Here is a 25353-nt window from a genome sequence, read left to right as displayed (position 1 = left end):
CCCCGTCTGTACTAAAAAAAAATACAAAAATTACCAGGATGTGGTGGCGCATGCCTGTAATCCCAGCTGCTTGGGAGGCTGAGGCAGGAGAATTGCCTGAACCTGGAAGGTGGAGGTTGCAGTGAGCCGAGATTGTGCCACTGCACTCCAGCCTGGGTGACAGAGTGAGACTGCGTCTCAAAAAAACAAAACAAAAAACAGAACCGTTTTGTAGAGATAGGGTGGTTAATGTTCATAATGAAAAAATGCTATTTTATGTAAGTTTTAGAATTATGCAAGATAGGCCAGGCATGGTAGCTCTTGCCTGTAATCCCAGCACTTTGGGAGGTCAAGGTGGGTAGATCACGAGGCCAGGAGATCCAGGCCATCCTGGCTAACATGGTGAAACCCTGTCTCTACTAAAAATACAAAAAATTAGCTGGGTGTGGTGGCGTGCGCCTGTAATCCCAGCTATTCGGGGGGGCTAAGGCAGGAGAATTGCCTGAACCTGGAAGGTGGAGGTTGCAGTGAGCCGAGATCGATCGTGCCACTGCACTCCAGCCTGGGTGACAGAGTGAGGCTGCGTCTCAAAAAAACAAAACAAAACAAAAAACAGAACCCTTCTGTAGAGATAGGGTGGTTAATGTTCATAATGCAGAAATGCTATTTTATATAAGTTTTAGAATTATGCAAGATAGGCCAGGCATGGTAGCTCATGCCTGTAATCCCAGCACTTTGGGAGGTCAAGGTGGGTAGATCACGAGGCCAGGAGATCCAGGCCATCCTGGCTAACATGGTGAAACCCTGTCTCTACTAAAAATACAAAAAATTAGCTGGGTATGGTGGTGTGCACCTATAATCCCAGTTACTCAGGAGGCAGAGGTAGGAGAATTGCTTAAACCCGGGAGGCTGAGGTTGCAGGGAGCCGAGATTATGGCACTGTACTCCAGCCTGGGCGATAGAGTAAGACTGTGTCTCAAAAAAACAAAAACAAAAAACAAGATTTAAAAAAAAAAGGCCGGGCGCGGTGGCTCAAGCCTGTAATCCCAGCACTTTGGGAGGCCGAGGCGGGTGGATCACGAGGTCGAGAGATCGAGACCATCCTGGTCAACATGGTGAAACCCCGTCTCTACTAAAAATACAAAAAATTAGCTGGGCATGGTGGCTTGTGCCTGTAATCCCAGCTACTCAGGAGGCTGAGGCAGGAGAATTGCCTGAACCCAGGAGGCGGAGGTTGCGGTGAGCTGAGATCGCGCCATTGCACTCCAGCCTGGGTAACAAGAGCGAAACTCCGTCTCAAAAAAAAAAACAAAAAAAAAAACGTTAAACCCCACTAGACTCAAATTAGTTAGTTTTCCCTGTTTTTCATCTGCTTCACAGTATATTCTTCCTTACAACCTAGAGTCAAAGGCTAGAATTTTTTTTTTTTTTTTTTTTTTTTTTTTTTTTTTTTTGAGATAGAGTTTCGCTCTTGTTACCCAGGCTGGAGTGCAATGGCACGATCTCGGCTCACTGCAACCTTTGTCTCCTGGGTTCAAGCAATTCTCCTGCCTCAGCCTCCAGAGTAGCCGGGATTACAGGCATGCGCCACCATGCCCAGCTAATTTTCGTATTTTTAGTAGAGACGGGGTTTCACCATGTTGACCAGGATGGTCTTGATCTCTTGACCTCGTGATCCACCTGCCTCAGCCTCCCAAAGTGCTGGGATTATAGGCGTGAGCCACCGCCCCCTGCCTAGAATATTTTCTTTTAGGTTCCCTGTTAACTATTATCAAGTCTATCTCTTAGTTTTTTTTGCCAGCACTCCAGTTTAACAGCTCTGAATTAAGCTCCCCTCTCCCCAGGATCAAATGCTAAAGCCTTTCACTTGATATAAAGCAGTCTCTTCCCCACTCATCCCCACCCCAGTCCTCCAGTTTACAGATATTGATCGCCTTACGACCTATGCAACTTACGACCACAGTCGCTAGCCACGACTGCTCCACTCGGGCGCAAACATTGCCCAGCTGGGCGTAGGACAGTGCGGACCAGCTTATGGCAGCACTACCATCTCCGCATGCACCGTTTCAACTGTACATATAGCCTACTCAACTTACGACCAAATCATTTATGACCATTCCGCGGTCCTGACCGTGGTCGTAAGTCGAACACTGTATTTACAAGTCTCCGCCTAGGTAACATACTAAGACCATCTCTACAAAAATTTTTTTTTTTTTTTTTTTTTTTTTTTTTTTTTTTTTTTTTTTTTGAGACGGAGTTTCACTCTTGTTACCCAGGCTGGAGTGCAATGGCGCGATCTCGGCTCACCGCAACCTCCGCCTCCTGGGTTCAGGCAATTCTCCTGCCTCAGCCTCCTGAGTAGCTGGGATTACAGGCACGTGCCACCATGCCCAGCTAATGTTTTGTATTTTTAGTAGAGACGGGGTTTCACCATGTTGACCAGGATGGTCTCGATCTCTCGACCTCGTGATCCACCCGCCTCGGCCTCCCAAAGTGCTGGGATTACAAGCTTGAGCCACCGCGCCCGGCCTCTACAAAAATTTTTTAAAAATTAGCTGGGTGGCTGGGTGTGATGGCTCATACCTATAATCCCAGCACTTTGGGAGGCTGAGGTGGGTGGATCACTTGAAATTGGGAGTTCAAGGCCAGCTTGACCAACGTGGAAAAACCCCATCTCTACTAAAAACACAAGATTAGCCGGGCATGGTGGTGCACGCCTGTAAACCCAGCTACTGAGGAGGCTGAGGCAGGAGAATCACTTGAACCCAGAAGACAGAGGTTGCAGTGGGCCGAGATGGTGCCATTGCACTCCAGCCTAGACAACAAGAGCAAAACTCTGTCTCAAAAAAAAAAAAAAATAAATTAGCTAGGTATGGTGTGCACTTGTAGTCCCAGCTACTCGGGAGGCTGAAGCTAGAGGATTTCTTGAACCCAGGAATTCGAGGGTGCAGTGAGCTATGATCACACTATAGCATCCAGCCCAGCCTAGTGAACAGAGGAAGAACCTGTCTCTTAAAAAAACAAAAAGTCCCCAAATTTTGTCACTACATTCTAAAATCTAGAGTCTTTTGGCCAGGCACGGAGGCTCATGCCTGTAGTCCCAGCACTTTGGGAGGCCGAGGCACGCAGATTATGAGTTTAAGAGATAGCCGGGCGCGGTGGCTCAAGCCTGTAATCCCAGCACTTTGGGAGGCCGAGGCGGGTGGATCACGAGGTCGAGAGATCGAGACCATCCTGGTCAACATAGTGAAACCCCGTCTCTACTAAAAATACAAAAAACTAGCTGGGCTTGGTGGCGCGTGCCTGTAATCCCAGCTACTTAGGAGGCTGAGGCAGGAGAATTGCCTGAGCCCAGGAGGTGGAGGTTGCGGTGAGCCGAGATCGCGCCATTGCACTCCAGCCTGGGTAACGAGAGCGAAACTCCGTCTCAAAAAAAAAAAAAAAAAAAAAAAAAAGAGATAGAGACCATCCTGGCCAACACGGTGAAACTCCGTCTCTACTAAAATTACAAAAATTAGCTGGATGTGGTGGCACATGCCTGTAGTCCCAGCTACCTGGGAGGCTGAGGCAGGAGATTTGCTTGAACCTGGGAGGTGGAGGTTGCAGTGAGCCGAGATTGTGCCACTGCACTCTAGCTTGGGTGACAGAGCGAGACTCTGTCTAAAAAAAAAAAAAAAAAAATCTAGAGTCTTTTATTGGCCGGGCATGGTGGCTTACATCTGTAATCCTAGCACTTTGGGAGGCTGAGTTTGGCGGATCACTTGAGGTCAGGAGTTCGAGACAAACCTGGCAAACATGGCAAAACCCCATCTCTACGAAAAATACAAAAATTAGCCAGACATGGTGGTACCTACCTGTAATCCCAACTACTTGGGAGGCTGAGGCAGGAGAATTGCTTGAACCCGGGAAATGGAGGTTGCAGTGAGCCGAGATTGTGCCACTGCCCTCCAGCCTGGGTGACAGAGCAAGACTCAGTCCCCCCCAAAAAAGAGTCTTATTTTCCAATCTTGTTCCTGCTGTGGAGCCACTCAGCTCCTGCCTTTACTGCCAGCGTCAGCATTATCATTAGCATCTCAGAAATAAAAAACAACAATGATGGTTTGACTTTGACGTTAGTCCAGAGGAAGTCATTTTGGTTTTTTTTTAGAGAAATCGTCTCTGTTTCTCTTTAATGACTTTTAAGAGAAACAAAATGTTCTTTCATTAAATTGAACATCCTGTTGTACCCTACTCTGTTTGCTAGTGGAGATCAATAATGAAAACTTATGAGATGTGACCAAATAGGACTTTTCATCCTGTGCTCTTCCATTACCTTCCCCATCACCCTCCAAGGATTTTTCTTGATTGATTTACTCAAATCCTAAAGATTGTTTCTTCCTGACAATAATATTTTTTTTTTTTTTTTTGAGACGGAGTTTCGCTCTTGTTGCCCAGGCTGGAGTGCAATGGCATGATCTCGGCTCACCGCAACCTCCGCCTCCTGGGTTCAGGCAATTCTCCTGCCTCAGCCTCCTGAGTAGCTGGGATTACAGGCACACGCCACCATGCCCAGCTAATTTTTAGTATTTTTAGTAGAGACGGGGTTTCACCATGTTGACCAGGATGGTCTCGATCTCTTGACCTCGTGATCCACCCACCTCGGCCTCCCAAAGTGCTGGGATTACAGGCTTGAGCCACCGCGCCCGGCCCTGACAATAATATTTATATTTTTTCAGAGACCTTTGTCTATTATGGTCTAAGGTGGACCTGTTGTAGTGTTAAATATTCCCTTAAAAGTACTTGAAAAATAGGACTTGTTAAGTTTGTTGAACTACAGTTTTACTAAGTACTGTTGTAACTAGTCTTCCAACTTTAGAATCCTTGAACATTTAAACTAAAACCCTATTTAAAAAAATAATAAACTGAAACCCTAAATATCACTCTCCTTGAAGTAGTTAGCAATCATGTCCACAAAACCTTTTCTTTTTCTTTCTTTTTTTTTATTTTTTTTATTTTTTGAGACAGGGGAGTCTTGCTCTGTGGCCCAGGCTGGAGTGCAGTGACACAATCACTGCTCACTGCAGCCTTGACCTTCGGGGCTCAAGAGATCCTCCCACCTCAGCCTGGAGTAGCTGAGAGCAGAGGTGTATGCCATCACACTAGAATAATTAAAAATTTTTTTATTTTTGGTAGAGAAGGTGTCTCCCTATGTGGGCCAAGCTGGTCTCAAACTCTTGGGCTCAAGTGATCCTCCTGTGTTGGCCTCCCTAAGTGCTGTGATTACTGGCGTGAGCCACATGCCTGGCCTACAAAACCTTTCTACAGGCAATTCAACACTCATCTAACACAAACCTGTAGTTACCCAATATATTTTGAATGGAGAAGCCCAGTGGTTGATACAGGGTTCTCTTTCTATTTGGCACATAACCTCCTGTGTAGTCTTGAAGAGGGAATAAGAAATGTCTGAACATAATTTATGCAAGGCAGAAATTGAATACTATAGGAGAGTTTTATGGGAGGTGTTTTCTGAGGGGCCCCTGAAGAGATTATAATCTATTAGTGTGAGATTTCCCTGTGGATCACTTCCTTACCTGGATGAGACATGAAAAGTAATGTTATCTAATTGTGATTAGGGTTGAGGCTCTGTAACTCTGTCCCAGTACTCTAGTTTTATTTGATTAGTTTCACAATAAATATATACCTATATTTTAATGACTCGATTGAAGAGCTTGGTCTTGATATTTGTGTATCTTTATTTGCAGTGAGTACTTATCAGTAGAAATTTTGTGTTTCACACTTTGAAATGGCATTACTACCACTAGGAGACCTGAATTAGAATGCTAATGGCTAATAAAAGTGGCAGTATCGTGTGTGTGTGTGTGTGTGTGTGTGTGTGTGTGTGACTTTCCTTGTTACCAAAGGACTACTTCAGTTTAACATACTGTATTGCTAAAATATAAGAGCTTAATTAGTTTTGGACATTGCCCATGTTAAGTTTTACTAATAAATCTTAATTAAATCTTTTTTTAGTCAACTCATATATTTCTCTCAACCTGTAGAAATACAAAAAACCTTCATATTTGGCAGGGGTTCTACTAATGAGTTTTTTTTTTTTTTCCATCAGTATGCTTATAAAACAACCTCTTTCAATAAAGCTGTTTTATAATCTCAAGTAATACATAGAAGGGTGTGTGTTGGTCCTCTGGGGCCTTTGTGCCCTGCCTGCAAATGCAGGTTCTGGGTTGACTGATCACATGTTTGGGGGTGGGATCCTGCCTGCTATTTGTTCTTGGTGATATAACTAGGTCTCTTCCCTGAGAGAAGGGTGGAGATCTCCCTGTTGTGGACTTTGGGGTTGAGAACTTTTAGATCCCAAGCATTTTAAAATTGACTCAGTAGATTCCAGTGGCTCAGTTTAAATAATAATTTTCTTTAATAATGTAGCTCGTTTAAGACAGTTGGAGGAGTTTTGCCTATTAAAATGATTTGATTTAATTTAAGCTCGGTCTTTGAATTCTGAATTAGAGATTCAAACAATAATATTATTTTGATTATTCTGTAAACAACTACAAAAATGTTGTCTTCTTGTGCTTCTTTTGACTGCAGTGCACTGTTTTTTGGGGGACTGGCCCTTTAGAAGCAGTAGCCACCCTGCAGACATTATTGTCTGATGACCTTTGTCATCAGGAATGCCCAGGAAACAGCTTCATGATTGTTTATCTTAAGCCTCAAGTGAAGTTTGTGATATGTCCTTTCAAGTTACTTTTGGTTAGTTTCTTAAGTTTACTTTGTTTTTAATTGGAAGCTCCACCTTTTTAACTTTGTCATGAATTGTCAGTGCTGAGTTCCTGGTAGTTGGTAAAAAGAATTGCCTTCTGCCTGATATCCTGTTCTGTGGGAAGCCTTTGTGGTTTAGATTCACAGTTTCTCATTGTTGCTAGCTACAGTTGTCTCCTCCCTCCTGCCCTTCCCTCCCGACTGCTTTAGCTATTCCCTTGTCCCTCCCCATTCTTGTATCACTTGCCCCACAGTTACCCTCGTGATTAGAGGTCTTTTGCTGGAGGTTGACTGTGCTGTCTGGTAAGTATTGTAGTTGTTGTGGTGGTAAAAATGGACGGATGGAGGATTACAGGAACTGGTTAGTTTTTGTGAAGTTTTCTTTCTTTTTAAAAAAATATTCCCAAGCACTGATTAATAAAGTGTTTCTTTTAAAAGCAGTAGTTTAAACTTTGAGATTGAGATTTTAGGACTCTCAGTTTTCAAGAGGCATCTATCAAGCTGTTGTTTCTGCTCTTTCCCCCTCCTCTCTGTTTCAGTTATTAAATTTTGGAGATTTAATTTTTGTTTTTTGTTCAAAAAAATCATAGATTTTTCTTGAGTTTGTTAGAATTAAAGGCAAGAATTGTGGGTTTAGTATTTTAAATTTCCTTCAAACAGAGATGGTTATTTGTGATTTCTTTATGTTTTTCGGTATTAACATACTGGTTAAAGTAATAATGAAGAAAAAAGCCTGTTTTGTTGCTAAGCTGGAAAGTAGCTGAATTACTCTTTTTTCCTATCAGCAGAATAGTGTTGGCAAAATCCACTAAGATTTTGGCAATATGTTGTCAATTCTGGGAAATGGTTTGCCAAGTACTTAAGGATAACAGATGCTTCTGGGAATTATTTTTTGGAAGTTAGATAGATTTGTTCATTAACACCTGCTCCCTTGAGGCCTATAATCCTTTTGAAAGCAAAATATTTAATATTTGATCTTTAGATTGAGTCAAATATCACTTTCATAATGGGCTATTTCCTTGAGTTTTATGTTTTGAGTTTCTACTAAGAAACAGTATTTGTGTGTGTATTAAAAACTTTTTTTTTTGGATACCAGATGGTTGATACTTTGGTATTTTAAGCAGTTATAAGTGATGAGCTTTGGATTTCTCCGAAACTACTGCTAATTAAAAGTCATCTTTATGGTAGATGATGTGAGAAGAAACTGGTTTCTGGGATTTCACTGGTGTTCAGTTGAGGCACTTCTCAAATGATGGTTGTATTCGTACAGTAATGATTTCCTGAGCTCCTAATATGAGGCAAGTGCTGGGTCTTTGCTAAGTGCTTTGCATTTACTTCTAACTCCCAGTACAACCTGGCCAGGTGGTAGTATTGTCCCTCTAGAAAGCGGCTATACATAGGTAGAAAGAACATGGGTTTTCTTTGCTGCAAAATGAGAAAAATAATCACTATTTGGCAGATTAATTGTGAGAATTAGAAGACATATCATGTGTCTGGTGCCTAGCACAGTGTCAAACATGTAGCTTGTATTCACTAAGTGGGCTACCGTTATTATAATTTTACAACTGAAAGAACCAGAGAGAGTAAGTAATTTGCTGAAGGTCACTCAATTTTAAGTGGTAGAGCTAGGATGTGAACTGGCTTAAAGTGTGAAGTCTGGTAGCATGTTTTCATTTGAGTATTGTAAAGGCTGTTAGATTAGATTTTGGTGGATTCCTACTCATCCCTTCACCTCCTGCCCCTACAGAGAGAGGAAAGCTTCTTTATAGATGTTCTCCTTTCTTTGGTATCCTCTGTCATCCTCCGGTCAGTCATGTGCTTGCTCTCTCACACTGGAGTTGCTTGTGCCATTCAGTACCAGTGTTCTCCCAACAGAAATGAGTCAAGCCAGTGCTGTCAATTTGCTTCCCCTCCTTTTTTCCTCTTGTTGATAGCACTGCTATACTTTCATTATTGTTTGTACTGAAATAATTTGAGCATGGGTATGTTTATAATGATTCATAAATAGTACATAGATGCAATCAAGTGTTTAAATTTTAAAAATGCCTTAGTGATTTAAAAAATTAGGGATAAAAGTCTCTGGTTCTAAATGATTAAATCAGGTTAATAATAATAATAATATAGGGCAACTTTCTGGAACTCATTTGGCTATCCAGGGGCCTAATAGATTGCTGTTGATTTTCTTTCCTTTAACCACTGCTGTTACTAGTTTGCTGCTATTGGGAATAGGGTTGAGAAAAAACATTTCGTTTGTCCTAATGACCATAAAATAGAGTATCTTTCTTCTGTAGACCTTTTAGAAACACAAGGTAAGATTTAGGTGTGATTTGATTCAGGCAGGAGATGCAGGGACAAGCTAAAGAGCTGTTTGGTTGTGCCTGTTACTGAGTTATCTCTAGACGGGAAAATGTGAGTTTAATTGGTCTCACAAAGCTGAGTTCGTCATTTATTTGTTTAACAAGAAATGAGCATTTGTTGAGTGTAAAGCAACGTAACTTTCTACATTGTGTTCCAATAAAGTATTGTTACATTGGTTAAATATTGATTCATGATGTTCCTGGGAGGGAGAGAGAAATCTCAGTTGTTCTGGAGAGGTATTTAAAAAGACAATCCTTGGGGAAATAATGTAAACGACTGCTCCTTCCTGATGATGTATAGCTGTTATTAGTTCCTATCACTGTAAGTAGCCAGTGGTATGACTTCTTCAAATAGGTTTGTTGAGTGGAAAAGATTGCTAGTATTAGGTAGGACTGGGAAGATGGGAGTAGAGAAGGGAGGAGGATTCCTTGATTGAGGGGGAAAAAGAATCCTGGGCATGTGCACAGAACAAATCTTTTTGTATGTGTTTTATGTGTACTGGTAGATGAGGTTGGAAATGTGCATGGGATAAGATTATGGAAGGTCATTCAAAGCCAGAGTTTTGGCTGTATTTTGTCACTGAAGTTTTCTGAGCTAATTGTGATTAATCAGTTTGCTTTTGCAATATTGTATAGATGGGATTAGAGGGGAAAGAATAGTTAGAAAGTTTTTGCAGTAGTCTCGGTGAATTGTACTGAGAATGCGCTGTTTTTAGAATACATTTTTCCCAGGCTGGGCACAGTGACTCATGCCTGTAAACCCAGCACTTTGGGAGGCCAAGGTGGGTGGATCACTTGAAGTCGAGAGTTTAAGACCAGCCTGGCAAAGGTGGTGAAACCCTGTCTCTACTAAAAATACAAAAATTAGCTGGATGTAATGGCACTCATCTGTAATACCAGCTACTAGAGAGGCTGAGGCAGGAGAATCGCTTGAGCCTGGGAGGCAGAGGTTGCAGTGAGCCAAGATGGCACCACTGCACTCCACCCTGGGTGACAAAGCAAGACTCTATCTCAAAAAAACACATAAAACATGAAAAGAATACATTTTCCCCATTTTTATATGGCTTTGGGATTTATGCTATCAATTATAGTTTAATCTTCTGGAATTTTTATAGTAGGGGTGTGTGTGTGTGTGTGTGTGTGTGTGTGTGTGTGTGTGTGTGTTTTCCTGTAAGAGAGAAAATGAGAGAGAGGGAGAGAGAATGGGTATGAAGGATGGTCAGTCATCATAATCATACTATTTATGGAACTCCTGTTTTGTACCTGACCCTACGTATTCTGCATACATTATTTTGTTGCATCCTTTTAGCATGTCATATTTATTATAGATAGTAAATGGCCTGAATGTGATGGAGCCAGGATTGGAAGGTAGATTCATCTTATTCTTCATCATTGTTATCTTCATCATGATCATCATCAAAACATGTATTCTGCACTTATCACATGTTAGGCACTGGGCTAATTATACATATTTACATTATTTAATTCTTATAACAATCCTATGAGATAGATGTTATTTATTAATACCATTTTTTTTTCTGATGAAGTACCTAAGATTTAGTTTAATAACGTTGTCAGTATGACACAGGTGTTAGGTGGCGGAGCTAAGACTTGTTCTGTTCCACTAATTCTGTGTCCCCAGGTTGTATAATTCACATAATGTTCTCTAGGAATGGGACCCTTTGGATCTCTACTGTAAGCATGTTACCTCCTGAGGGTCTGCAACATTGTTGGCCCTTGCAGAGGCTATATTTTTAACCACTATGTTCTTTCTACTACCATGCTGCCTCCCTTAGAAGTCAGTAAATTATACAACTATGGAGCTTTATACGGAAGGGCTAAGTAGCCTACAGCTGTCATTTCTTAGTTCTTACAATTTGTCAATTATAACAAAGTGAAATGTGCCTTCTTTTTGTTTCTTTCCAACTACTTCTTAACAAATTATTTAGAGAAATTTGTTATTCATGACAGTTACCTAAGTTCTTATGTAGGAAAAATAAGACTTTCTGTCCTTTATCAGCATACAGTTCTTCTGTTGTACATGATGTAATAGTTTGAAATTGCCAAAGTCCAGCCCTCAGGAAATTGTTTGAGTCGAGTAACTGTTCACTGGGCAGTTTAAGATAACCAGCCCATAAATCAACAGATAGCTTGGCCCTTTTTATGGTTGTAGATGCTTATCTTTTTCTATTTTCAGCTTGAATCAGAAGCAAATATTGTTTCCATGGATATAGTCACTATTAGAAAAAGTTGTCAGCAGTATCTCAAGGTAGATATGGACGTTTTGTCCGTTCTTTTAAGGAGAGTCAGAATTTATCAGGATGTTATAATTGATTGTTCTAGGCTAGGTACTTTCAAACAAAAAGTTTTCTCTTTCAATGAAACTTTCAGTGATTCAATGCCTATTATATTCAACCTCTGTGTGGAATAAAAAGATGCCCTTAAGGAAGATAAAATGTAGTCCATGTACACAAATAACTGTAACATGAGGGAGAATGTGAGTATTGTAATTCAAGCCCTACCATGCACTGAGAACACAGAGGAGGATGAAATAAATTGTGAGACAGGAAAGGTGAGAGGGTGAGAGAATGATCTGGGAAGGTTTTTGATACAGCCGTTTCTTGTAGGATAGTTACAATTTTCAGCAAGAATAAATGGAGAGGAAAGGCATTCCAGGTAGAGGCAATATTAGAGTCGAGACAATGAGAAAGTAGAGGACAGAACATATTTGTTAATACAGAAAGGAGTCCAGTGTACTTGGAATGGAGGATGAGTGAGAGGCCCATAATAGATGATCAATGAAATGTCTGAAAAGTGAGTGAATGAGTAGATGAACCTGGAAATGGTGGTAAGGTCCAATGATTCTCAAACTTTATTTTGGTGCCAGACATATTTAATTACTCATAATTAGGATTTTTTTTTTTTTTTTTTTTTTTTTTTTTGAGACAGAGTCTTGCTCTGTTGCCAGGCTTGAGTGCAGTGGTGTGATCTTGGCTCACTGCAACCTCTTCCTCTCGGGTCCAAGTGATTCTCCTGCCTCAGCCTCCCAAGCAGCTTGGGACTACAGGTGCTCAGCATCATGCCCAGCTAAGTTTTGTATTTTTAGTAGAGATGGGGTTTCACCATGCTGCCAGGATGGTCTTGATCTCTTGATCTCATGATCCACCTGCCTCAGCCTCCCAAAGTGCTGGGATTATAAGCGTGAGCCACCGCGCCCAACAAGGAATTGATTTTATTGGCAGAATATGTGAATTTGAAAATTATGCAGCATAAAAATCACAATCATGAACATGACTCAGTGATAGGATTTGGATGTCTGTTCCCCCAAATCTAATGTTGAAATGTAATCCCCAGTGTTGGCTTTGGGGCCTAGTGGAAGGTATTGGATCATGGTGGTGGATCCCTCATGAATAGCTGAGTGATGAGTGAATTCTCACTCAGTTAATTCACACAAGATCTGGTTGTTTAAAAGAGTCTTGGACCTCCCCCTTGTCTCTCCAGTCCTGTGATACCTGGGCTTCCCTTTGCATACTGTCATGATTGTAAGTTCCCCGAGGCCTTGCCAGAAGCTGAGCAGATGCTGGTGCCATGCTTCCCATACAGATCGCAGAAGCATGAGCTGATTAAATTTCTTTTCTTTATAAATTACCCAGCCTTGGGTTCTTTTTTTTTTTTCTTTTCTGATGGCATCTTGCTCAGTCGCCCAGGCTGGAGTGCAGTGGTGCAATCTCGGCTCACTGCAACCTCGACCTCCTGGGTTTGAGCGATTCTTGTGCCTCAGCCTCCTGAGTAGCTGGGACTACAGGCATGCGCCACCACGCCTGGCAATTTTTATATTTTTAGTAGAGACAGGGTTTTGCCATATTGGCCAGGCTGGTCTTCAACTCCTGACCATGTGATCTGCCCACCTTGGCCTCTCAAAGTGCTGGGATTACAGGTGTGAGCCACCTCACCCAGCTGGGTCCTTCTTTATAGCAGTGCAAAAATGGCTTAACACAGTTAGTTAGGCAAAAAGGTGTTAAAACAGGTTCAATTGACAGCTTTGATTTTTTTTCCCCTTTAACTGCTTTGATTTTTTCCCCCTTAAGTTTGCTACTATTCAGGTTTTTGTAGTGCTAGCAGTAGACTAAGTAGGTAAGAAAAAATTATGGGAGAGAAACTTATGAAAAAATCCATCTATTTTCTCTTCTGTTAATTAGAAAAATACCATTATTCTTATCCAGCCAAAAGAATATCCGCCTCTAGGAGCCATTAAATATTTTGAAAAGGGGAGTGACATACATAGTGTGGACTGTGTTTTAGGAGTCAGGAGGTAGTGACATGTAGAATTAGAAAGCTGGCAGTCAATAATGTGGTGAGGATCTGAACCTTGGTAGCAGCAGCAGTGAGAATAGAATTAAAGGAAATAGAAATCCACATCAGGCCCTCTGCTTCTAAATAGGAAATAGTTACCAATCGTTAAACAGATTTCTTTCTTTTTTTTTTTGAGATGGAGTTTTGCTCTTGTTACCCAGGCTGGAGTGCAATGGCGCCATCTCGGCTCACCGCAACCTCCGCCTCCTGGGCTCAGGCAATTCTCCTGCCTCAGCCTCCTGAGTAGCTGGGATTACAGGCACGTGCCACCATGCCCAGCTAATTTTTTGTATTTTTTGTAGAGACGGGGTTTCACCAGGTTGACCAGGATGGTCTCGATCTCTTGACCTCGTAATCCACCCTAGCCTCAGCCTCCCAAAATGCTGGGATTACAGGCTTGAGCTACCGTGCCCGGCCCTACCTACCATTATTCTTTTTCCTTTTTTATTTTCAGTTTTTAAAGCTTTTAATTTTTATTTATTTTAATTTTTATTTTTATTTTTGGAGGTGGGAGTCTTGCTTTGTTACCCTGGCTGAAGTGCAGTGGCACAGTCATAGTTCACTGCAGCCCCGAATTCCCAGGCTGAAGCAGTCCTTCTTTGTCACCCTTCTGAGTAGCTGGGACTACAGACAAGCATTGACAAGCCTGATTAATTTAAAACAATTTTGTTTGGCCGGGTGAGATGGTTCACACCTGTAATCACAACACTTTGGGAGGCCAAGGCAGGCGGATTACCTGAGGTCAGGAGTTCAAGACCAGCCTGGCCAACATGGTGAAACCTAGTCTTTACTAAAAATATAAAAATTAGCTGGGCATGGTGGCAGCTGCCTATAATCCCAGCTACTTGGGAGGCTGACACAGGAGAAATACTTGAAACCGGAGATGGAGGTTGCAGTGAGCTGAGATCGTGCCATTGCACTCCAGCCTGGGCAACAAGAGTGAGACTTCTCAAACAACAACAACAACAACGGCTGGGCTTGGTGGCTCACACTTGTAGTCCCAGCACTTTGGGTGGCCGAGGAGGGCAGATTATGAAGTCAGGAGTTTGAGATGAGTGTAACCAACATGGTGAAACCCCATCTCTACTAAAAATACAAAAGTTAGCTGGGCGTGGTGCACCTACAATCCCAGCTACTCAGGAGGCTGAGGCAGGAGAATTGCTTGAACCTAGACGTGGTGGAGATTGCAGTGATCTGATATCATGCCATAACACTGGAGCCTGGGTGACAGAGCAAGACTCCAGCTCAAAAAACAAAAAACAACTTTTTTTTTTTTTTTTTTTTTTTTGAGACGGAGTTTCGCTCTTGTTACCCAGGCTGGAGTGCAATGGCGCGATCTTGGCTCACTACAACCTCCGCCTCCTGGGTTCAGGCAATTCTCCTGCCTCAGCCTCCTGACCAGCTGGGATTACAGGCATGCGCCACCATGCCCAGCTAATTTTTTTTGTATTTTTAGTAGAGATGGGGTTTCACCATGTTGACCATGATGGTCTGTCTCGATCTCTTGACCTCGTGATCCACCAGCCTCGGCCTCCCAAAGTGCTGGGATTACAGGCTTGAGCCACCGCGCCTGGCCTTTTTTTTTTTTTTTTTTGTAGAGACAGGGCCTCACCATCTTGCACAGACTGTTACTCTTTTTCTGTTTCAGGATTCTATCTAGAATCTAATATTGCATTTTAGGTGTTTTTCTTCCTTACTCTTCTGTATTCTGTAAAAGTTTCTCAGTCTTTCTTTGTCTTTTATAACCTTGACATTTTGGGGGAATATTGAGCAATATTAATTTGAGGGCTGTTTGTCAAGTATTCCTTAATTTGGAGTTGTCTGATATTTTCTGATGGACTGAGATTATGGCCGAGGCAAGAATACCACAGAAATTATTTTGTGTCCTTTTCAGTGCATCATATCATGGCATTTATGATGTCAATATGTATTATTACTGATTATTTTGACCTTGATTATTTGGTTAAGGTAGTTTCTGCTGGGTTTGTCCATTGTAAAACTACTATATTTTCCTTTGTGGTTAATAAATGTCTTAGTGGAGATAACTTTGGTACTATTATTTTCATAAATGTCATGGAGTTCTCTATATATGGAATTAGTAGTGTCTACTTAAAGACTTTATTGAACTTTAATTACTGTGTAATTAATTAGCTTAAAAGGTCCATCTCCTTGGCTGGGCACCATGGCTCACACCTGTAATCCCAACACTTTGGGAGGCCAAGGCAGGTGGATCACTTGAGGCCAGGAGTTCAAGACCAGCCTGGCCAACATGGCGAAACCTGGTCTCTACTGAAAATACAAAAATTAGCCTGTCTTGGTGGCACATGCCTGTAATCTCTACTACTCCGGAGGCTCAGGTGGGAGAATTGCTTGAACCCAGGAGGTGCAGATGGTAGTTGCAGTGAGCTGAGATTGTGTCACTGTACTCCAGCCTGGGTGGCAGAGCGAGACTCCGTCTCAAAAAAAAAAAAAAAAATATATATATATATATATATATATATATCTCCTTATAAACTTTTCCACACTTTACAGCTAGTTTTATTAAAGGGTTCCCAGGCTTTGCAGGAACAAATTCTATTGAGTCTTCATTGGTTTCAGTTCCATTCCAGCTCCACTCATAATGAATCTCTTATGCTAATAACCTATAGCTCTGGACCGCATTTACCCAACTATCTCATAGGGCGCCAGGCTCCTCCTGACCCAGTGTCCTTCCAGGCCTCATCTCCCTTTATGCACAAGTCAGTTCCATTTGAATGACTACTTTGGGTTTTTTCAGAAACAGAGACTGAGAGAAGCTGACTTTGTTGGCGAAGAATACAGTGGGGGATAATTAGGGTGGCTGCAGCTGGAGCCTGGTTTATTACTTTGGCCTGAGAAAAATGGCAGCACATTAAGCTGTACTGTGTATACTTGTGAAGGAATCGTTCTCTGTGTTTCATTAATACAGAGAAAGCGTTTTTTTCTAAAGGTCATCAGCTTCTAGAGGTATGCCTTTAATTTTGGCAGCCTTAATCTGTAATTATCTTTTCAGTTTAGCCTTATGGACTGTGGAGTTACTTGCTGTGAGCACAAGAATCCAAAATCCAAATGTGGACCAAGTATTACATTTAGATCTATTTAGTGCAAACAAATTTTATACAGTGAATAACAGTAGATGGTTCTTTGATTAATAAAATACAAATTTATTAGTATTACTGAATTCAAAGTAGCTTTTTGAATTATGTATTTTCTCAATATACTATAAAAGCCCAGTTTACGTAATGTGAATGGGGCAGACTCAGATTCTCTGACACTTGAAGCTTATACAATTCAGAGGGCCTCTTTTAAGGAAAATATTTTTTGAAACAGAAAATGAGATATTCAGCCTTGAGAATCTGTGCAAGAGAAGGAGCCCTGAAGCTTAAATTTCATTAGTGGCTTGGTAAATCTGCCTCTGGATATTAGGCTCTGCAAAAACGTTGGGACCCCCTGTTCTCTATCATTTCATACATGGAAAAGTTTTTGACTTGCCCAGAGGAGGCTGGTATCTTCAGATTGGGAACAGTGGGACATATAACTTAGTAACTGTGTTACACAAGGAAATAGGTACTAAGTAATAAGATAACATGCTTCTTTCCCAATTTTGGCTTTTACTTTCCTAGAAGTTTACCATGTTGCCCAGGCTCATCTCGAATTCCTGGCCTCAAGTGGTCCACTAGCCTCGGCCTCCCATTCTGGGATTTCAGTCATGAGCCACTACACCCAGCCCAATTTTTTACTTCTTTATGGTAAAATACCCAGGAGTAGGATTGGCAGGTACAAATATGGTAAATGTGCAGCCATGTTTTGCTTAGCGGCAAGGATATGTTCTGAGAAATGTATTGTTAGGTGATTTTATCATTGTGTGAATATCATTTAAGTTCATTTGCATAAACCTAGATGATATAGCCTACTACACACCTAGGCTATGTGATATAGCCTACTTCTCTTATGCTACAAACCTATATACTACAAACCTCTTATGCTACAAACCTATGTTACTGTACTAAATACAATAGGTGCCAGGTGTGGTGGCTTACACCTGTAATCCCAGCACTTTGGGAGGCTGAGGCAGGAGGATCACCTGTGGTCAGGAGTTCGAGACCAGCCTGGTTCAACATGGTGAAACCTTGTCTCTACTAAAAATTCAAAAAATAGCTGGGCATGGTGGTATGTGCCTGTAATCCCAGCTACTTGGGAGGCTGAGTCAGGAGAATCATTTGAGCTCAGGAGGCAGAGGTTGCAGTGAGCTGAGATCACGCCATTGCACTCCAACCTGGGCAACAAGAGCAAACTCCATCTCAAAACAAATAAATAGGCTGGGTGTGGTGACTCATGCCTGTAATCCCAGCACTTTGGGAGGCCTAGGTGGTCAGATCATGAGTTCCAAGAGATCAAGACCATCTGGCCAACATGGTGAAACCCCATCTCTACTAAAAATACAAAAATTAGCTGGGTGTGGTGGCACCGCCCGTAATACCAGCTACTCAGGAGGCTGAGGCAGGAGAATTGCTTGCACTTGGGAGGTAGAGGTTGCAGTAAGCCAAGATCATGCCATTGCACTCCAGCCTGGCAACAGAGTGAGACTCCATCTCAAAAAAAAAAAAAAAATAGACAATTGTAACAAAATAGTATTTGTGCAGCTAAACATATCTAAACATAGAAGAGAAGAGGTACAGTAAAACTAAGGTAAGTCCCGTAATCTCATAATTTTATGTGGTCTCTTCTTGTCTGAAACATTGTTATACAGCTCATGACTATATATTTAAATTTAGTAACTGCCAGATGTGTTGTTTTGCATTTCATTTTTTTTTTTTGGAGACGGAATCTTGCTCTGTCACCCAGGCTGAAAGGTTGGAGTGCAGTGGCTCCATCTAGGCTCATTGCAACCTCCACCTCCTAGGTTCAAGCAATTCTCTTGCCTCCATACACCCTAGTAGCTGGGATTATAGGTGCCTGCCATCATGCCTGGCTAATTTTTGTATTTTTAGTGGAGACAGGGTTTTATCATGTTGGCTGGTCTAGTCTTGAGCTCCTGACACAGGGGATCCACCCACCTCAGCCTCCCAAAGTGCTGGGATTACAGACATGAGCCATAGCGACAGCCTGTTTTGCATTCCCATGAACAATTTAGGAGAGTCCCAGTTGCTGTGATTCGTCATCGGCACTTGCTATTGTCAGGTTAAATTTTAAAAAAAGTTATTCTAATAGGTGTTTAGTGTGGTTTTAATTTCCATTTCCCTAATTTGAGCATCTTACCATTTGCTTATTTACCTTTTGTATACTGTATCTTGTTTGGTGAAATGTCTGTCAAATCTTTTGTCCATTAAACAAAATTGGGTAGTTTTTCTTACTAAGTTTTGAGTATTCCATACATTTTAGGTTTAAGTTATTTATTCATTATGTGACTTGCAAATATTTTCTTCTAATCTTTGGTTACTTTTTTCATTCTCTTAACAGTGTGTGTTTTTTTTTTTTTTTTTTTTGAGATGGAGTTTCGCTCTTGTTACCCAGGCTGGAGTGCAATGGCGCAATCTTGGCTCACCGCAACCTCCGCCTCCTGGGTTCAGGCAGTTCTCCTACCTCGGCCTCCTGAGTAGCTGGGATTGCAGGCACGTGCCACCATACCCAGCTAATTTTTTATATTTTTAGTAGAGATGAGGTTTCACCATGTTGACCAGGATGGTCTCGATCTCTTGACCTCATGATCCACCCGCCTCGGCCTCCCAAAGTGCTAGGATTACAGGTGTGAGCCACCGCGCCCGGCCTCAGTGTGTGGTTTTGTGTGTGTGTGTGTGTGTTTTTTTTTGAGACAGCGTTTTACTCTTGTCACCCAGGTTGGAGTGTGGTGGCGTGATCTCGGCTCACTCAATCTCCACCTTCTGGTTTCAAGCAATTCTCCTGCCTCAGCCTCCTGAGTAGCTGGGATTATAGGTGCATGCCACCACACTTGGGTAATTTTTGTATTTTAGTAGAGACAGGGTTTCACCATGTTGGCCAGGCTGGTCTTGAACTCCTGACCTTGTGATCTGCCCACCTTGGCCTCTCAAAGTGCTGGGATTACAGGTGTGAGCCACAGTGCCTGGCCAACAGTGTCTTTCAAAGAGCAGACGTTCTTATGATGAAGTCCAATTCTATATTTTTTTCCTTTTATACATCATGCTTTTGTTGTATCTGAGGAATCTTTGGCAGGATGTGATGGCTCACACCTGTATTCCCAGCACTGTAGGAGGGCAAGGAGGGTGGATCATTTGAGATCAGGAGTTCAAGACAGCCTGGCCAACATGGTGAAACCCTGCCTGTACTAAAAATACAAAAATTAGCTGGGCATGGTGGTGCACACCTGTAATGTCAGCTACTAGAGGTAAGGGGTTGGGGTGGAAGTGATGGGGCTGAGGCAGGAGAATTACTTGAACTCAAGAGGTGGAGACTGCCATGAGCTGAGATTGCACCACTGCACTCCAGCCTTGGCAACAGAGGGAGACTGTCTCAAAGAAAAAAAAAAAAAGCAAGCATCTTTGCCTAACCAAAGGTTACAAAAATTTCTCCTTCCTTCCTTCTAGATTTTATAGTTTTAGGTTTTTTGTTTAGGACTGTGAGCTATTGAATTATTTTTGTATAAGATGTAAGGTATGGCTCAAGGTTCAGTTTTTTGCATGTGGGTGTCCCAATTGTTCCAACATCATTTGTTGAAAAGATTGTCATTTCTCAATTAAATTGCCTTGGTACTTTCATTAAAAATCAATTGGCTGGGCGTTACGGCCCACGCCTCTAGTCCCAGCACTTTGGGAGGCTGAGACAGATGGATCAGGGGAGGTCAGGGGTTTGAGACCAACCTGGCCAACATGGCGAATTCTAAAAATACAAAAATCAACCAGGCGTGGTGGCACATTCCTGCTATCTCAGCTACTTGGGAGGCCGAGGCAGGAGAATTGCTTGAACCCAAGAAGCAGGGTTTGTAGTGAGCCAAGATTGCACATTGCATTCCAGCCTGGATGACAGAGTGAGATTCCATCTCAAAAAAAAAAAAAAAAAAAAAAAGGAATAGGTGGTGGGAGCCATACCAATAAAACTATAAAACTCACATATCTTCAGTAAATGGCATTGGAGAAGGATTATATTGTTTAATGCTGTATCTACAACTTAAGTGAAATGTTTTTGTCGTTAGTATTTCTCTGGACTACTTGTTACTGCCTCTCTTGTCTGGTCCTTAGTTTGTGACACACCTGTATGTAACAGGTCTGAGAACTTACTGCTTGACTCTACATAATACTGCCATTCAGAGCCTGAGAATCTTTTTTCTGCTACTGCGTTGTTTTCCTTTTGCTCCCTGTACGCAGGGGTGTGTGTCACAGGGCAGGCTGAGTTTCAGTAAGCTCCTAATGTAGATATTGGAAACCCCACCTGCCTGCCAAGTCCTTTTGGCTGTGAGCGAAATGGATGCTTGGTACTTGTCATTCCTTTGCAGCCGTTGAGCTGCAGGAATGCTGCATGGCTTGTTGGAAGTTGCTTAGTGCCCTTGAGTGAGGTATGTATGAGGGTGTGTGTAGAGAGGTGAGGGTCTTATAGTCTGTGTAGGAGATATGGGATCCTTTCTGGTGTCACGTTAATCATCAGGCAGTATGTTAATCATCAGCATACTGCCTCCTTATGACTAGCACTGTAATAGGAGGTTTTGAAACAGAATATTAAAATATATGATTAACTCATAGTTTCATAGTCAAACATTTCTAGCTCTGCCACTTACCAGCGTTGAATTGGGCAAGTTAATGTCTTTAAGCCTGACTTTACTTTTCTGTAAAATTGAACTATTACTGGCTATCTGATAGGACTGCTGTAAATATTAAATAAAGAATGTAAGTATTGTGTTTAGCACATGCCTGACTCTAGGTACTATTTCATTTCATGTAGTCATATTATGACAGGTACAATATAAAACAGAAAGTAATAAGAACAGAATAATGTGATAGTACAGTGTATAATCAAATACTTTAGTTGTGACATGTAGATTATAAATAGTCTGAGAATTTACAGAAGGGGAAGAACAGTCTTATGCAACCATTTAATATTCCTATACCTCAGTTTTTCCACTGGACATGCTGTAGACAATGCTAGGTGATCTCCCAGAGAATGATTAAGATGTTGAAGCATTTTTGCATTTTTAGATGGTGCATATGATGGTGGGAAGGAAGGGAGAAGACTGAGGAACTGTTAGAAACCAAATTTAACACTTAACATTAACATTTTTTTTCTTATGTAGATGGACATGGCAGCCATGTTTTAAGGAAAACTTAAAGCAGGAGATGTGGTGGTTTCCTTCCAGGGAACATACTTGTTTTAGTAATACTCTCTGTTGCCTCCCTGGCATTTTAATTAGTTGAAAACTCAAGTTGGTCAATGGATTGCCTCTGATTGTGAGCCCTTGGATATAATCTGGAGATTAAGTGATTTGTAACCCAAATTATGTCTCTGATCCTCTGGCAAAAATCAAACAAACAAACAAACAGGGCAGGAGAAGATTTAGTTCTCTTGGACTGCATGTTAAGGACATGTCGTTTACTCACCATCAGTGTTTCTCTGGATAGAACATCTTTACTCAGAACAGATCTTAGACTGCTAACATGGGCTTCCCACTTTTAAGCAGGTTTTCATAACCATATACATGGAAAACACCTTTTAAAAAGTGCTTTATTCACAAGGTCCAAAAGAAACTCTCTCAGTTCCTAGTTTGTGTGTGCTTACTTGGTGATTTGTTTTGTGTTAGCCTGGAAAGTTTGTATTTGGTTTTTATTTCTATCCAGATCAACTTTCTTCTGCTTCAAGAAAATTTCAGAGAATTTTCCCCTGAAAGTAAGGCTGTTCATACCTTTTTTTTCCACCTCTTTAGTTTGAGTGTCTTTCTTTTTTGCTATTTATTTTTTCTTTTTTTGGCATTGTTTGCCAAGGTTTCAAGTTTATAGTGAGAGGTGAGGCAACGTTGATTTTGGCAGAACAGTCCAAAGCCAGTAGAGTCATTAAGTGACGCAAGCTTTTGATTTTTTTTCTTTCTGTTAAAGCTCTCTGACACAGTTGGCTATTCTAGTCCCAGAAGAAAGAAGAGAGACTTGCTGAAGATCTGGATGGGACAATAGAAGTTAGGGGCACGTTAAAAATAAGCAGCAAGAGCATCAACAAAAACCTCAGATGATTCAAGCAGGCTTCTTGGCCTTGTGGAACCTTTTGCAGTTGCTCAGAATTTGAGTTTTTGGTTCAGAGGATGATGGGACAAGGCAATAGAGAACAAGGAGGGTTATGTTGGATTCTTGTTTATCTGTTTGCCTCTCCTTCCAGTTGGAAAATCTTCAGTCCATAAGAAGCATTATCTACAAGCCTGAAGGACACATCTTACCCTGATCCTGGGTGCCGTTGGAGCTGAGGATTACATCCACTTTACCAGGACTTTATGGAGGCCGTTCAAGAAAAATAGAAGGAAGCAATACTTAAGGATTTTTCTGTTTGCATTAGTCCTGTGCCATGTTACATTTTGGACATTGTTTGAAACAAGTGAGGGAGGACTCTGTCATCTGGATCTAGGAGGATACCTGAGTCCCTTGAACTACACAGATGATATTTGGAAGGTGGTAAACTCAAAATCTTCCAACATAAATTCACTAAATTCTGGATTCCCTTTCTTTTTAGAACTTTAGCAGACAGAAATTACCTGCCAAAAAGGCACAAAAGCTTCTCCCTTTTGTTCAGGCTAAATGTGAACAATAATGTCTTGGAAGAGAAATTATTTTTCAGGGGGTCGTGGTAGTGTACAAGGGATGTTTGCTCCTCGAAGCTCAACCTCCATAGCCCCCAGCAAAGGCCTCAGCAATGAGCCAGGGCAAAACAGCTGCTTCCTCAACAGTGCCCTGCAGGTAAGGGTAATTTCTTTTTGGTGATCTATGACTTTTAATTGCTGATGCTGTACTTTTGACAACTCTTTTTAAATAAGATTCTTGACAGTCTCTGCTTGAGATTAGTAACCTGAGATCCTTTATCTGTGTGATCTTAGGCAAGTCACTTTATCTCTTTGAATCTCAATTGCCTCATTTGTAAAAAGAGGGATTAATAATGATAAGAGAAATAATAATAACTGTAACTACTATTTATATGCCTAAAGGGAGGTAAGTGGACCAGGTGATCTTTCTATTTAATCAGCTTCTTTCCTGAGCAATCTCTACTGGTTCCTATTTTTCTTTTCTTTTTTTCGAGACAGTCTTGCTCTGTTGATCAGGCTGGAGTGTAGTGGCACAATCACAGCTTACTGTACCTTGACCACCAGGGCTCAGGTGATCCTCCTGCCTCTGCCTCCTGAGTAGCTAGGACCACCGGTGATCTTGGCTCCCTGCAACCTCTGCCTCTTAGGTTCAAGCGGTTCTTGTGCCTTAGCCAACCAAGTAGTTGGAATTACAGGTGTGCACCCCCATGCCTGGCTAATTTTTGTATTTTTAGTAAAGACAAGATTTTTACCATGTTGGCCAGGTTAGTCTTGAATACCGGGCCTCAAACCCCAAAGTGCTGGGGTTACAGGTGTGAGCCACCTGGCCTGTTTTCTGTTTTTCCTTTTGAGAGCAAGGTGTGTTATCAACCTAGTTGCTTTTCTCTAGTATAGAAGCAAAATTCTTTCCACAAGTCAAAGACTTTAAGGTACGTTAATCTCATCTCTTAATATTCAGGTGTTTGGCCCACACATTGAATGGAGTTTAGTCTTTGTCCAATTTATCTCCTCCCTTTGAGCTCTCCTGTCTTGGCTCATAGCTGGTGTCTAGTCACATACATTTGAACAGAACTAGGGGAAAGTAAATTCCCTTAATGTGATTATCTTCCCTACATTTTCCCTTTTACTGTTGCTTGCCACTTGAGTGGTCTTAGAATCCCAAAGCTTTCTATCTGTCTGTGTGCTCTTTCCAGTTGGGCCCATAGCATGTTAAGTTCATCTCCCTTGGCTTAACTTTCAAGTAATTTCTTTCCTTTCTTTTCTGCTCTTCAGTGTAAAAGTAAATAAAATTTGCCACCAAAGATAATTTTACTTGGGTAAAATATTAGCTGGACTCCTCAGATGTTGTGAGAAAATGGGTTGCTATGAGAGAAGACAAGATATTTAGTATAAAGAACAATGGTCTTGGGCATTAGGAGGAGACCTGGGTTCTAGTTTTAGCCATTCTGTAGACTAGTCTTATGACCTCTTACAGATAATAGTATCTGAGTTTCCTTATTCATAATACAAGAATGTTGCCAAGCTTATCTAGGTAATAAAAGTTTCATGGTCTTTCTCAGGTTTTATTTATTTGTTTTTGAGATGGAGTCTTGCTCTGTCACCCAGGCTGAAGTGCAGTGGTGGGATCTCAGCTCACTGCCACCTCCGTCTCTCGAGTTCAAGGGATTCTCCTATCTTAGCCTACTGAGTAGATGGGATTACAGGCCGTGCATCACCACGGCTGGGTAATTTTTGTACTTTTAGTAGCGATGGGGTTTTGCCATGTTGGCTGGGCTGGTCTTGAATTCCTGACCCCAGGTGATCCACTCACCTTGGCCTCCCAGAGTGCTGAGATTACAGGCGCTAGCCACTGTGCCCAGCCTCTTTCTCAGTTTTTAAGTTTTTATTTGAAAACAAACAAACAAAAAAATTCTCTGCTGGCAAGCCTATAGAAAAAAATTTAAGTGCTTTCCCTAATTATTACCACAGATTTCATGTAGTTGGGTGGGGTTGGTTAAGTTTTTGTCCTGGTTGGTGCATATTAGTTCCCTTTCTTTCTTTCTCTTTTCTCTCTTTTCTTTTCTTTCCTTCCTTCTTTTATTTATTGTTTTTGGCAGGGGTCTCACTCTGCCGCCTGGGCTGGTGTGGAGCGGTGCAGTCACAGCT

At 41.6% G+C, this 25353-nt stretch overlaps 1 protein-coding gene across 12 annotated transcripts in view; it reads left to right on the top strand.

The window, feature by feature from the left end:
* USP54 (ubiquitin specific peptidase 54) overlaps positions 1-25353 on the top strand; it is a 144104-nt gene that overhangs the window by 41155 nt on the left and 77596 nt on the right. For 3 of the 12 annotated variants that reach the window (XM_074382403.1, XM_074382401.1, XM_074382406.1), the window contains exon 1: positions 18937-23365. In XM_074382403.1, coding sequence (XP_074238504.1) covers positions 23219-23365 — 147 coding nt within the window. In that variant the 5' untranslated portion in view covers positions 18937-23218. The other 9 variants (XM_074382398.1, XM_074382399.1, XM_074382397.1 and 6 more) reach the window with 8 other exon arrangements.

Source organism: Saimiri boliviensis, chromosome 12, assembly GCF_048565385.1.
Source record: "Saimiri boliviensis isolate mSaiBol1 chromosome 12, mSaiBol1.pri, whole genome shotgun sequence".
Lineage (NCBI taxonomy): Eukaryota > Metazoa > Chordata > Mammalia > Primates > Cebidae > Saimiri > Saimiri boliviensis.
This window is presented reverse-complemented; position numbering and strand designations above follow the sequence as displayed.